Source organism: Macrosteles quadrilineatus, unplaced genomic scaffold (assembly GCF_028750875.1).
Source record: "Macrosteles quadrilineatus isolate MER2022 unplaced genomic scaffold, UCM_ALF_1.0 Scaffold_8__2_contigs__length_117827958, whole genome shotgun sequence".
Classification (NCBI taxonomy): Eukaryota; Metazoa; Arthropoda; class Insecta; order Hemiptera; family Cicadellidae; genus Macrosteles; species Macrosteles quadrilineatus.
The window spans coordinates 94953337-94969162 of record NW_026542601.1 but is presented as its reverse complement, the minus strand read 5'-3'; the positions used below and the strand labels follow the sequence as shown (position 1 = coordinate 94969162).

The following is a 15826-nucleotide window of genomic DNA, read 5'->3' as shown; positions in this document are numbered from 1 at the left end:
GGTAAAAAAGCTTAACCATGGTAAATGTAGTTTGTTTCACTATGGTAATTTTATTTCTATTATACAAATTGTTCTGAGTATTACTCGATTTTATTAAGAGGCAGGCTAAATGTTTAAAATATAATAGCAATTTTAACATTTTGTTTTAAGATATAGAATAAACTGATAGCATCCTTTTCCAAGTTGGAATCACAAACGATTTGGATAGTAAAACAGCTGATCATGTAATTCATGGCATGAAATAGAACCTTTTAGAACTAATTTGATAATGCTGAATTATGCTCGTTCCGATAAAAAAAACTGTCTTAAAATAAATGTGTATTAATTTGTCAAAATATTTGGATCCATAATTTGAATAAAATATTTTCCCATATTTGAACTATAGTAAAAAAAATGTTAATACTAAAACAACTGATCATTAAAAGCTAATCATGAAATATTGTTTATCAGTTTGATTTTTACTATTTCAATTTAGTTGTTATACGTATACTTTGAGTTGTGTTGTGCTCGATTTTGATCAACAAACGACATAATAGAGTAAAACCATTGGTCAAGAGATTTCAATTTCTTAGTTGATGTAATTTTTTTCTAAAATTATAATCATGACTACAACAATTTATCATCTTTGTTTAGACTGTGACAATGACAGTGATTTAATCAACAGATATGTTGTACGTTATCAAGAGATTGTGTGAACGGCTAGGCGCACAGTGTGTCTAGGTGGTAACGTGGTGGCTGGCAGGTGCTAGTTGGTAGGTGCTAGGTGCTAGGTGCTAGGTGCTAGGTGCTAGGTGTAGTCGTAGATGTACAAGGTACTGTGGCTGTCTCGCAGGACTATGGTGAATTGCACGATCATGAGCTCGACAGAAGACACCATACGACCATCTCCACCGTCAAGTCACTCAACCAGCCCTACGATGACGCCAACATGGTGAGTACAAACCACAAACCCTCTCAAAGTTCATTTCATTTGTAAGATACGTTATTTCTTAAGGTTACGGGTGGGTGCTACCTCTGACATGTAGCGAATCGAAGTTTCTAATACTAGTTGTCAGTTTGAATGTCAGGGGAATTTTGTAAATTGGGAACTTAAACGCGTTATGGGCTGTAGTCCATACCCCTAATTCTTTACGTCTGATTCGTTGTAGATGTGCCCTAACAACTGGTCCTTTTGACGAAGTCTGCTAGGCTAGCAACACACACAAATTGTTACAATCTATTTAGATTTTAAATCGAATTACTATTTGATTTCACTCCTTTCTCAAATTCTTGATTCTTGAATGGGCTGATATGAGTTTTTAAATAGTCAAGGTAATTGAAACAATTGGTAAAATCCTATAGAACCGGTTGATGTTTTCAGCTTCAACAGATTCGTCACATGAAATTTACTGCTAGACGCTTTGCTATTGCTGTGAACTGAGCCATTTTTTTTCCCAAAAGGCAAAAAGTATAGAAGGCCTTTCTTCGAAAGATTATACGTGTCTCTGTATCTTAGTTTTTAAAAGGTTTCGAACAGATTAAGAACTTTAAAAAACCTTTATCTAAATATTAAAACCCATTATGAAAGCTGGGTATTTTTTTCATTTTACGTAACTTACAGCTATTTCCTAACGTACGGAATTCCAATACTATTCTAAATCTTTAATCTTGTAAACATTTTGCAAACACAATATTACGTTGATAATTTTTTCGATGTCACTCAAAAAAGTGTTAAATGCAATCAACTTTTCAATATTAATAAACTTAATTTTTCTTTGTAAGTAATATGATATTGAAATCCTAGGAGAGACAAATGCAAATCTGTTACAGTGGAACCTTGATAAGAAGACCCTCGATAAGAAGTCAACCTTGATAAAATGTCTTACTTTACAATCCCCATGAAAGTCTTGTTATCAAGGTTCTACTGTAATTAGAATTCTATTGAGATAGCGCTCACCCATAGTGTGTAAAAGATTCATAAGTCCCAAAAGGTAAAATAATATTGTATGGGTTACTTAAATTAGTTTTTTTACCAATTACTGTCACGTTTATAAAACACTTCGTTGAAGACAAAAATTGATTTATTTGAAACTATTAGGCGAATCTCATATAAATTGGATGAATCTTCGAGAGCGAGAAATCTGTCTGTCTGGAGTTTAAAGAAAGTTTAAGAGTCTGTTCATTTACGCGATTCCCTAAACATTTTGGTTAAGGTTAAAATTGTATTTGTCGAGTATTTTGTGTTTAACGTGAAAATTGATATGTTTAAAGATTTGTATTTGATTAGTTTTTTTGTCAAAGTGAAGTTTTAGTTTAATGTGGAAGAGTATATGCTACTGTGAAGTGGAAAACCATCACAAACATACATATAGCCAAAATTGTGTTCCTGAAAATGTTATAGATAAAGTTTTAAGGTGAATTACCTAGGTACAAAATAAAGTAAGGCGGATTTCAACATAAATTACATGAAATGTATAATAAGATTTTAATGGGTATTTTATCTCTCTTTCAAACAATTCTGCTTTTAGCGAATTTCCCATATAGGGAATAAGCTATTACCGTAGTACTCATGGTAAGACCTGGACCCGGGACCGATTTTTTTTTTTCGTTTTGAGGTCCCTAGAGGCCAAAAACACCATCCGTTCAAATTCATATATATATATATTTTGGCCAAACAGGACGAAATTTTCAAAGTAGATACAAAGAACATATTCAAGCAATTAAATCAAACAACAGAACTACACAAAAATCTACATTTGCAGAACACATACTTTCTACAGACCATACATACAAAAATTATAACGAAAACATTACCATACTAGACATTATTAACAAAGGAACCAAAATGAACATAAAAGAAAATTTTCACATATATAAACACTACAAAGAAGACAGAAACAACATTTTAAATATAGTACACACACAAACCACTAATCCTATATTTAACAAAATTATAAGTGTTAGAAAAACCAACAACTAAACATTCATTCACATAGGTACTAACAAAATTAACAGCTGTATTTATTCATAACATAATATTTTTGTTTGAAATTAGGTTAACACACTTGAAAATGTCCTTAGAGACGAAACATGTTGTGATTTATTAAATAAAAAAGAATATAAAAAAAGGGTACTCATGTTATTTTACATATTATTTATTAAATATTTATATATATATATATATTTATATATATATATATATATGTGTCCGTTAGCACGATAACTCAAGCAAAAATGATCCGATTTTGATGAAATTTGGTACAAACGTGTAAACCTACGTTTATTCGAACGAGTTCACGAACCAGCATGATCGGACCATTGGAACGGGGGTTTATGGGGGCTTTTATGGGGTAAAAATGGGTTTGTCCCATTTTTGACCCAAAAAACATAAAATTTTGCAATTTCTTTCTAAGCTATTTTGTAGAGCTTAAAAAAACAAATAATTTAGTATATTGAAGCGTTATAATGCGCCTAATAGTTACGGAGAAAATTCCAAAAAATTGTAAATTTAAAATTTCCATGTTATTCTTATGGAGAATAAGTAAACTGTTGTAGTTTGCTTGTTTATTAACATATTTTGCCCAAATTTGGAGAATGTTTTTATTTCTTACCAACTATTAACATTTTACATAAAAAACACTTTTACCCTCCCTGTTGCAGCAAACCTAAGTATGTTTTAAACTGATTCTTTTTAAATAGGGAATAAATGTGATATTTTTAAGGAGACATTTTAGTGTAAATCCATTCAGGGAAATGGAAATTCGCTTAGTCTGCAGGTTTGCTGCGGCGGGGGTATTTGTAAAATTTGCTTTAAAAGTTATTGATGACAATTTTTTAAGTAATTATCACAATAAATATTTAACAATAGATGCCGTCAACCATTTGTGAACTTTAGATAGTGAACACAATAAGTTAGTTAGTTAGTGCTTCCCAAATAGTTTACAAGGTTTGTGTTGCTCCTTCGACTTTTAGATACATCTTTGCCTGCGTGTTTGACTGGGAGTCTTCTAGCGGAAGAAGGCTCCCTTTTCCTTTGTGTAAAACATTCTACCGCCCAAATAGAATGTTATCAGTAAAGTTTTTTTTCTACTTAACACCCCATCCCAAATACCAGAATATAGTTTTATATCATAATTTATGTTTCAAACCAAATTTATTGATTTGATAGTTTTATGTAATATAATAAATGTTTAGTAATAATATTATAAATAAATAATAAATTTAAATAATATTAGTTTATGAATCAAATTAAGAAATATAAAGCAACTGATTTCAGTTTTTAATAAAGCTACAATTTTATTCAGTGTAAATAGAACTCAAAAAGCGTCGCTGTCTTTATAAATTGACTAAATATACGGTATCTCTAAATAAATAAATTGATATATATACATCTACGTATTTGCTTGAAACCTTTTTCGTATCTTAGCCACAAAAGTCATCCTCGTCAATAATTTTTGTAGAGTTCTGTTGTATCAATATACTGGGTAGAGTACATCCAGGTCTTTTCAAATACGTGTGGAACTTTCAATCTTTCTCTATGGCCTTTAAGAGTTCATTTCCATAAATTTATTATTTTTTATGCGCTAAATGGAATTAGGGCAAGAAACATTTGATCGGTTTGACAATATCATACTTTTTTTAATAAAATGTTCTTGTAATATTTTAATATGTTTTCATACTATACTGTTCAGTTATTATCAAGCCGTGAAAACATTGATCATGACATCAATATTGCTAAATAATTATGTTATTAAATAATAGTGTCATTTCCAAAGTACAACATCTTGGACAAAATTAAAATATCAATTCCATCAGGTTTGACCTCCTTAGCAAATTAGTGATAGATACGTTTCGAGAGCTGATATATGCCGTGCAGATGGCAATTAAACTATCTCAGTAAACATCACTAAGGGATTAACACATTAGGAAGTTTCGTGCTTCTAAGTCATTAGCAAGCGTCGGCCTACTGAGATAAAAACTACCTTCCGCATTCTAATTGTTATCAATTGTCACAAAGAAGGTTGGCTTCAAGAGGATAGATGAGTTTTGGAGCTGTTTAAGAAAATAAATCTTGAGTTTTGATTTTCAGCTAACTAATAACATTCATTCTTAATAATATATTTAAGACGGAAAAGCGGTCTTTGCCAGTGCGAGACGAAGTCGAGCACGGAATTTAGATCAAACACTGGCAAAGAGCTTTTCGGACGAGTATAGAATCATACTATTCGTCATACTACAAACAAGTATGATTATTGATTGTAAGGTTTTCATCTGTACACCAGTTGACAAATCTTTTGTATTCATCCTTTTATCTGTTACGAGATACTTGAGGTAGCAATTCATTTGAAACTTGACTTACTCAGTCCAAAAGGTTTTGGGATAAATTTCCACTTCCACTAACCATTATTTCAGAAATCACCAAAACACAATGCCATAATATGCTTCGCACTTGTAACACCAATGAGAGGTTAAATGTAACCAATCATATGACAATAATAAAAGTCAGCTGTTGTGACGCGTTTGTAATTTCTAATACTGATCTGAAAAGAGCTGTCCCGCAAAAATAGGCATTCACCATAAGATTAACATGTAGCTTATTTTAGTGATCGTAAAAGACAACGAGGGAACTTTATGTTATTTTTAATGAAAACAGCAAGTTTCCAGCCCCATTTTATACTGGAGGCCTACCTAGGTTTTGACGGGTGGTTCAGAAAAGAGTGAGAGGCCATATACGATTTGAAGTTTTAATACTATTTTGAAAGGGCACTTTGCATGAGTGTGCAATATTTTATGGAATACTAATAAAATAAGGGATAATCTGAGTTTATTGATGAGTATTATGTTTCATCATTAAACTAAATTTTCTATTGGTAATCAATTCTTGGTCGGAAAATGACTTTACTAGGTTTTGTTGAATTATTGTTGCTTCTTCAATGCTTCTGGTCAATCTTAAGTAAACTTTATTAACTTTCATACACTTATATTACGTAATGGCTAAGCGTACCATTCCAAGAAAGAGGCTACAAAGTTTAAAAATAGCGATCATTATTAAAATGATCGCTCTGATCATGATTAAACTTAAATAAACATACTTACATTATGAAAAGGAAGAATACATGAGACAACAAAAATAAATTAATATCACTAAAGCTGGTTTTCCAAATTAACTACTCAATATATTAAACAATGATGGGTTTTCTTTTCCGAGTCGGTTTGGCTCTTCTGCCCAGCCGATTGTCATGATTTTTTTTTTTTAATTAAAGGTATGTACACACTAATTTGCCAACAAGCATTAGTATTCATTTATCTGGCGTTTATTTCAAGATATGCAGAAAAGTAACTTCCTCCCTGTACGTTTATTATGGGAGTTAAATTTTGATTTTCTTTTCCTAGTTCATTTGTCACCTCTACCCGACCGATTTTCATAATATTGGTCTTAAATTAAAGGTATGCATGCACAGATTTATTTGTCTACTATATTACTCTACCAAAAAACATAAATTAGTTTTTTTTTCGAATCCTTACTTCAATTAAATTAATGTATTCACCATTTCTAATTACATTATCCTATATGTTTTGGTCTAAGAACCTTCAGTAAAATACCAGCTCTCATTTAAACTATTGATTGTTAAGATCTGACGTACCTGAAGTATGCTGCTGAATCACGAATCAACAATAATTCTAATTATTTAGAACTTATCTGTAATAAATTATACGTAACTCCATTTTGAGTTCTTTTATATGTCTTGGTCTTAAAATACTCCTTTCTAAGTATAATAGCTTCGCTTAGATATATTGATTGTTTGAATCAGTTAAGTTCAAGATACTGTATTACTCAATAAAAAAAATGAAATAAATGCTTATGTTACTACTGTATTTCTTTTTCTTGGTTGTATAGCGTAGACATTTAAATTATAGTGTTCTTTTAATGATGGTTTAAACAAACAAATGATATAATACCATATCAATTGTTGGTTTAAACCATCATTAAAAGAAGATTTTACCATGTCTAACAACAGTTGTTTTTTCACATACACAAAATGTTTATTTCTCCCCAGACTATCCCATGACTCGAAGTTTATAGGAAGTTTTGAACGCTGATTTTCGCAAATTGTATTTTCAAATGGTGACTCCTTGACGAGTACCAAAAGATGGAAAGGTTTTAACGAAGCTGATTGTTGTGTCAGTCAGTTCGACTAAGTTCGGTCATTTGTCACTATGGCTTAGGTGTGAGAGCTCTTCTGGGCGTTGAATATGAAGTTGAGTATGTTTAAAATGTTATAACAACTATTAGCTTTATCCGTATTTCGCAAATGGTAGTAGGCCTAGATTTTTGCAACTGGGTCCTTCAAAGTTTCCGTAAAAAGCTAGTAGTATTATCGTACTAATGATTATATATTCATTCATGTTTATCTAAAATCAATGTCATCTCATATCCATTTGATTTTGAAAATAATACTACAAGGCTCTTAATACTTTAATACTTTTTATGAAATGGCGACCATACATAGTAGGTATTTTAAGCCAAGTATGAATGGAGATGAGTGTAGGATGAGTGGCGCGATCTTGTAGTCTTGTTAGTGACTAAGGCCGACATTCCTTAGACACAGCTGTTAATTAATAGCCCCTACAGCTAATGGCAAATAAGGGACCTACAGTTTATAGTGGAATCCGAACCACATTTTTTTGCCTTGGTATATACGAATTGGTCTAATTATCAGGATAGCACTGCGGGTAGTCGTAGTACTCACTCGTGCGGACGTTAATCCACACCAGGAAGTATCGCATCCACAGTGCATGCCTATAAATATCCACAATTCGTGACCTCCTAGTAGCTGGAGGACGACGCCACCCGTCCCATATACTATACTATATAGTGGTACAGTACTAAATATTCTATTTGATTTGCTTCATTCATAAGTTGTATCATCGTTGAACGTGTAAACACTGTTGTTTTATTTTCCCACTTTAGGACGAAATTTGATTAAACTCGCATTTGGCTCGCTGGACGATAAACATATAGGGATATTAATCTGTTAGACTAATTTTTGCTTCGTTAGACCGTATACCATGTTACTTGTTTCTAATAGGCTATTTTTGGGACGTGAATATAAAATGTGAACCCTGGTGATATTTTGTAAAAGACTCGCTACACTACCAATGTTGGTATGTATTGCATAGGCATAAGTGCACTTTAAAAGATTGTAAACATTTGTTTCGAAATACGTACTAGTTTTCTGCGTAACGTAGCAAGCTTGAAAGGAAAATAATAAAAATTTAACTGCAAAATAATATTAAATATATTATTTAATAATAAAATGATAACAATACAAATAATTATTAGCTAAACAGTCTTAGGGCTAAAAAGAAACTTTTTACAATAGGAAACATAGCTATACTACTGTATCGTTTAACATATAATATATAGGTACTTAAAAGATATTTTATTGAAAGCATTTTCCCCTTTTTAGTCTAGTTTACTTGCGGAAACAGAACTTTGTTAAATTGTATCATTAAACATGATGAAGATGAAAACATATTAAAGAATATTACATTATTAAAATATCAACCGATTATTATTTCAAAATTGTTTTATATGTGGTAAAAGGGTCGACAGACATTTTGTTTTCAAAATACGTAAAAAATACGTATTAAGGGATTTAAATACAAGTTTAACGTCTTTATATGATCATAAATGTTTATAATTATTTCTATAATAGCTCACAACTCAAAGGGTCAGTGAAGTCATAATCTAATCATAAACTAGAGTCATAATCTATTAACTTGATAAATTTATGATGATTTATTTCTACGACGTAAAAGTTGTAATTATTCCAAACTAAAAAGTTCTCTTGCGTTATAATAGCTGAGGAAAACGTAATTACAAGACTTTAAAAGAGAAACAAGACTTGCATTTGAATACAACCCCCTTCCCCCTTCATATTCTTGATGAGTGATGGAGAAAGGGGTGGGGGGGGGTGGGGGGTTGGTGCCTCAAGCTAAACATTCTCTCGTTTTACATGAATCTTGACGAGAAACATTATAAAGTAAATATTCCATTCCCGAATATTACATTGCATTAAACGATTGACTTGTTGAAAAGAAGTAGACATCTATATGGATCAGTTAAGCTATTTTTCTCCATATAGAACATAATACTCATCTCCCTGATTTTACACTTTTCTATAGTCTGTTTCTTTGTTGTTAATAATAAAAGATATTAATTTGTTTGGTATTAATCGGAAGGAGTCCGTGAATTTGGTTCCTACAAACGGTTAGCTTTGAAGTTTAAATAATGATCGTAAAAATACCGATAGTGCAGTATTTCTAAAAAGGACTTTCGTTATCCTTTTTTGGTGTTGTGTGACAACAAAGATTCTTTATGTTTCAATAAGTTGCTCTTTTAGTTTGGCTTGTTAAAAAAGTTAGTGTACACGGCAAACTTAGACTTTTACTTAAAAATTACCAATAAAATCATAATTTTCTATAGAAAAATGTTAAACGATTGATTAACTACTTTTTCTCATGAAAGTCTTCACTTTCAATCGCTTATGTCTAATTGAACCAGGTATTAAGTGACAACATAGCGGCTTCGCCACTTTCCCCGGGTTTCTATAGCTTTTCCTGGATGCTTCTTCTGAGTTCCTCTGTCGCCTTTTCCAAACTCCTCTTGGTCTTCTCCGCTTCCTCAGATAGGTAGTAGTCCTTGGGTGGTTCCGTGGGGTACCTCAGGGCACCAGTCTGGAACTTGGGTCTGGGGATCCTCACCCTCTTCACCTCCAGTAGCCAACTCTCCATGGTGCTAGGTTCTGGAACAGAAGGGAGTGTCGTGAAATAACAGTTGTAACTGAGAAAAGCTTTTAGGAGTCTGTAGATGGTGTAAAATTGAAATTCTGTTAGTAAACATATATGAAAGAATCGTGTAAAATATCCCAACAAAATTAAAGTTGCACTACTACTAATGTACTAACCTAATTCAATACTTCCAAACTTACCGAAAATAATCCAACCCAACATTATTTAAAAAGTCACTGCTTTCAAACTTGTGTAATTCTAATATGTCAGAATCTTACCGAATCTGATTAAACCTAACGTAATCGTAACTATGCTACTAACTCTGACCTAGCCAAGTTAACATCTTTTTATGCTATACAGGGTGAATCTCGTAAGGTGTCCAGTATTGATTTTAGACAAACCGTTGGTCCTACGATGATGAAGTAAAATTATTTCCCACTAAACCAACCCCAAGGAATAACGTAAAAATATTTTTAACGATTTTTAAATACAGGGTGTACCAGAAACTGAGGGTCACTAGTCCGAATCTACGAAATATCAAATACAAACGTATATCATGTTATACATAAAATTAAAGCTCTTTTCAATCCAAACCATTTGGCAGAATCGGATTTTGATTATATTGATTCATTTCAAAATGGCGGCTGTTTTTGTGAAAAAATTAATATTTTTTTGAATACCCTGTATTTTTCTTAAAAATGCAGATATCTTGATTCTGATTCAAATATCGCATTCCTTATGAGCTAAGCTTTATTTTGATATGCAACACATCAATATTATCTCTAAAACAAAAAGTTTCAAAAATATCAGTTTTTGAAAATATGTACATAGCCAAAACTCAAAAATTTCAAATAGCACCATTAGTCAAATAGCATATCATTTTAAAGGTATTGGAATTCTAAGAAACTTTCAAATTTAAACCTTATGCGTATCTATTTTGGTTTTTGAGTTATCAACAAAAAACATGTTTTCCCACATTAAAACTCATGTTATTTGTGCGTCAGCCAGACGGCTATAAGTGTGGTCCAGCCTTTACCACCATGTTTAACAAATAACATGCGTTTTAATGTGGGGAAACATGTTTTTTGTTGATAACTCGAAAACCAAAATAGATACGCATAAGGTTAAAATTTGAAAGTTTCTTAGAATCGCAATACCTTTAAAATGATATGCTATTTGACTAATGGTGCTATTTGAAATTTTTGAGTTTTGGCTATGTACATATTTTCAAAAACTGATATTTTTGAAACTTTTTGTTTTAGAGATAATATTGATGTGTTGCATATCAAAATAAAGCTTAGCTCATAAGAAATGCGATATTTGAATCAGAATCAAGATATCTGCATTTTTAAGAAAAATACAGGGTATTCAAAAAAATATTAATTTTTTCACAAAAACAGCCGCCATTTTGAAATGAATCAATATAATCAAAATCCGATTCTGCCAAATGGTTTGGATTGAAAAGAGCTTTAATTTGATGTATAACATGATATACGTTTGTATTTGATATTTCGTAGATTCGGACTAGTGACCCTCAGTTTCTAGTACACCCTGTATTTAAAAATCGTTAAAAATATTTTTACGTTATTCCTTCGGGTTGGTTTAGTAGGAAATAATTTTACTTCATCATCGTAGGACCAACGGTTTGTCTGAAATCAATACTGGACACCTTACGAGATTCACCCTGTATAACCCAATGTAACCATACCTAATTTTACTCAATCCCTAACTTAACGACACTTTGAACAGCCTGGCATAGTTAAACTCGGCTACAAATAAATGTAGTACTTTTGTATTATGAGTAGAATGCTATTGATATCTTTCATATTCGCTCGAAAAAAGTTAACCTTTTAAATGTTCCAAGCCTAAGACCTTTAGCGTTTTACGAAATTTATCCTACTTAATTGTATTTAAACATAAACCTGCGCAATAGATTTAAAAATGCATCGTCACACAGCATTGAAATATATACAAGACACCAAGTACCTACTGCACTCACTGTAAACCGGATCGAACGCAATAGTGAAACTAGTGCGTTTCAGACTTTCTACCAAGTTGCCAATGCAAATTCATTCAAGCAGCATTATTAGATCGGATTTCAGAGAAATGCATGAGGTAAGTGACTGGAGGTGACTGGTCGGAACCGGTTAGTTAATATGGATAAGATCGACGACTGCACTATCGGAGAATCCGTCTTCCGTCTTCTACTGTTAAATGTTAATTATGTTGACAAGCTATCCGTGCAACTTGCTAGGTTCTTGGACAGTTTATTTCCTATGATGGTCATGGAAACACCGATTGGTTCTTTTGAGAGAGACTCTGGATTGCCGGGTGAAGGGTTTTCAGAAAAGGCTCCGGTAAAGAGAAGTAAGAGTTCGTTACTGAAAATATAATTAAGAAATGTATACATAGATCCTGCTGAAAAAAGTATGGGGGGTTTAGATAATGTTATATTCATACGATGTCGATGTACCATGGCACGTATTTTAAGGAAAATATGAAAGAAGGATGGGTGTTAAATGAAAAAATTATAGCCTCTTTACCAGGATCAGTACGTCCTTTAGCCGTTATAAAAAGCTCTATAATCAAGGACACCTGGGTCTGGTAACTCTTCGATCACTGGGGGAGAACTTATCACTGAGCTTTTTGAAAGTTGCCATTGTTTTATGTTATTTATGTTGACGTGAGTTGTTTTGAAAAACATATGTTGTAATATGAAAAACGCTCAAGAATAAAGACGATTTTCATTTCATTTCATCTAACACCATGAAAACTAACCCCCAACACACGTGTGTACATGTTTCACCACTACTTCGACCACTCAATCAAGCATTGCGACGTTTTGAAACCAATTGTTACGTTAGGAGAGCACAAGAGATTACGACGATTGCCCCCGGTCGTTACTGACCCCAACTATAACACGTCGTTTGAGGCGTAACCCTGTTTATTAGTCGGAACTTTCTCCATGACTCATGTGCCCAACATGGTCAGACCACGTGGGTTCACAGATAATCTCGATCCGGCTCGAAGGACCAACGATTTTTCAAAGCCTAGTCGCTCTTTGTCAGTGTCCAACTTAATCGTGTGTGGGAAATCGTCTCTCGATCGTATCGAATTCTCAGTAGAAACACACGGATTGGATACATGTTTCTTAATTTTGTATTTTCTCTTATGTTTGTTGAAGTGAGTTGTCTGATTTGTGTACACTCAGATGTGTCAGCAATCTTATAATAGGGAAGAACACCCAAAGGAGGAGTACACATAATAGCATTAAAAGCCTCCTTTAAAAGCTAAATAACAAAATAATTCAATCTCAGAGACAAAAGACGACTTAATCGTGTGCAGGAAAACTAAAAACATCTCTTCAACCAATCGACTTCTCTATAAGAATATTCGGATGGATGTATGTTTTACTACTTCGGTATTAAGTCTCCTGTTCGTTGAATTAATATTTCCGATTAGTGTAGGCCTACCGTTAATCAACTTATGTGGTCGATAAGTTAACCTAGTTCGCAGCAACAGTTCCAATAGCATGAATGTAAACAATAAAATAAAACTATAAAAGGAATACAATTTTACGTAAATAAATTGAAAACTCTACGTTATATGTTTAATTAACTCTTAAACCTTAGGCATACGTACACTCAGTATTTAACACCAACCCTAGATTCTCCTTTAGAAGCTAGACAACGAAAGAGCTCAATTCCAGAGACAAAAGACAATATTGAATCTCAGACGAGTCGTCCATTAGCTTTCTGGCCAGACAAAGCGGAGCGGTCAAGGCCATGTTCTTGTCACCTCTCTACATCTCTAGATGCTGACATGTCTTTAGACTCTATAGACACTAGATGCTAGCGCAAGACCGTGTGGAAGATGGAATCGATCCCCAACCACAGGCGCTACCCCATTTGGGGATTCTTTTTCATAACTTTGTTTTTTGCTTCATTTGTATCCAATACTTTTGTACTGAAATAATAAAGCATTAATTCACTAGAGAGGTACGTCGAATCTTTAAAATACATGTTCTAAAATACTGTTGCCAAAGCGCTATGTGTTGAAGTCAACGAAAGTAGTTTTCCTCGCAATCGATTCAATAGATTTCTATTTCCTCTGGGAGGTGTCATTTCCGGCCACACCGACGCCGCGGTCGATTTCATTATGTTGACGACCTTCGATGGTAAATTTTCAGTATTGACACTTTAAAAACAAAACAATGTGAGTGTTGGCTAGTAAATTTACTTGGATTATTTTAATCTTCACGATCAAAAACTGTCATCATATAAACACTCTACCACTCTAAATTTTACATCTAAATTTTATAATCAACTTAAGAAAACTTTCAAAAGGTGTTATCAGACTACCAAACTGTCCTACAATAGCATTTGTTAGTCTCTTCTTTTCGGTATTTCCCCCTCCTTCAGCAACCATTGTTCGCACAAAAAGCTAGTAAATCGTGAATTGAAGTCATAAACATAACGTTATGGAACATTTTCCACATAAAGGAACTATGGGAAAGTAATTGTTGCTTATTGCTGCATTACTTTTATTACTTTACTTTGAAATGGTTCCAGGAATTGATGCACTTTCGTCACTTCGGTTGGAAATTTATAACAGCAATCGTGAGTTTTTGTGTTGAGTGAAGAAAGTGACAAACGGTGGAAACCTTGGAAGCAAAGTTTGGCTCCGAGTTAGCAGTTGTTAACACTACCATGTTCAACAGACTTCAATGTGACAAGTTTAAAGTCAACGTAAGAAACTATTCTAAGTCTTGTCTAAAAAGATAGACACATTTGAAACCAAATGCGCAAGATAGCGCAATACCAAACAATTATCTACAAAATAAAGTAATTTTATGTTTACGATAAATTCACTAAAAGACGTATGCAAATCTTACGGCATATATTAAAGGATTTTGTCTATTCGTCTTGAAATTCACATGGCGCTTTTCCCTCCCAGGTAACTACTATCACTGGTTATTAATTGTACAACACTATTGAAAACCTAATTATGATGAATTTATGTGTTCTAAAACCGCTTATTTCCTCCTCAAGTCCCCACCTTCTAAAAATTAATTGATAAAAATGTAGCTTCGCTGTAGTTCTAAGTTAATCCTAACATTAGGTTTACACGCCATACACGATGCTACTAGTTACTACTACATGGACAATACTACCATTAAAACTAACTTGATCCTGAAAAGTCAGTAACTTGTTGATAGCTAGAAATTAGATCTAGCTGCTCTTTATCTATTTGGATTTTGATGGATGATCTTGGCTGCGCAATCAGTGGATTCTATTGATACGTCGCAATGTCCCTATTCGTGTCGATACTACAACGGGGTGCTCATCTCAGTAAATTGTACCATCTTGTTGTGAATAAATTGCTCGGAGACGTTCTCAAGAGCGCGCACGCATCGCGTGTCAAGCCACCACTAGATCTGACCTTATGTTAGCTAATCACATTATGTTGCTCATAAACTGAATGAATCCCCATAATCAGTGGACGCGAGCCAAGTTTGTCTTGCTCCTCTGATGAATCCTCAAATATAGTTTCATAGAGAAAATAATTTAATGTGCTGCTCCCGACAAGAACATCCACAAACAGTTCAAGAGTGTGCAGACTCCTTTATGTGAGATTCCTTGAGAAGTATCTTCATTTTTAGAAATCTTTGCTTGTAGCAAATGATCATATTTGTTTGTTTGTCTTTGTTTGATCGTTGTTTATTTGAGATACTCTTCATTAGAGTATCATTATATACTAAACAGTCAATGGTATTGTGTAATTAGTCTCCTAACTAGAACGGATAATTAGTGTATAATACATTTTTGAGCATAGAGCTTTTCGAAATTTGAAGAATGTGTATGAAGTATACACAAACGACAAGAGATTTCCTATTTGCATCTTGAAACATGGATTGATTCAAACATTTGGATGGGGAAGGGAGTTGTAGAAATTAAGAGAAACTTTTTCACACCTAAAATACTTGACCTTTTTTGTTTCCAAACCGATGGGCTCGACAGCCCAAGAAAGCATCCTCGGTTTAACTTGTGTC

The 15826-nt window shown here is 33.1% G+C and overlaps 2 protein-coding genes across 2 annotated transcripts in view; one reads left to right on the top strand and one right to left on the bottom strand.

Moving 5' to 3' along the window:
- Positions 1–15826, top strand: part of LOC129000579 (uncharacterized) — a 225482-nt gene that overhangs the window by 168552 nt on the left and 41104 nt on the right. Inside the window, exon 25 of the mRNA XM_054427540.1 lies at positions 833–931. Within this exon, the coding sequence (XP_054283515.1) occupies positions 833–931 (99 nt within the window). The remainder of the gene's footprint in view (positions 1–832; positions 932–15826) is intronic.
- LOC128999322 (uncharacterized) overlaps positions 8262–15826 on the bottom strand; it is a 29171-nt gene continuing 21606 nt past the window's right edge. The window contains exon 2 of the mRNA XM_054425750.1: positions 8262–9788. Within this exon, the coding sequence (XP_054281725.1) occupies positions 9592–9788 (197 nt within the window). The 3' untranslated portion in view covers positions 8262–9591. The remainder of the gene's footprint in view (positions 9789–15826) is intronic.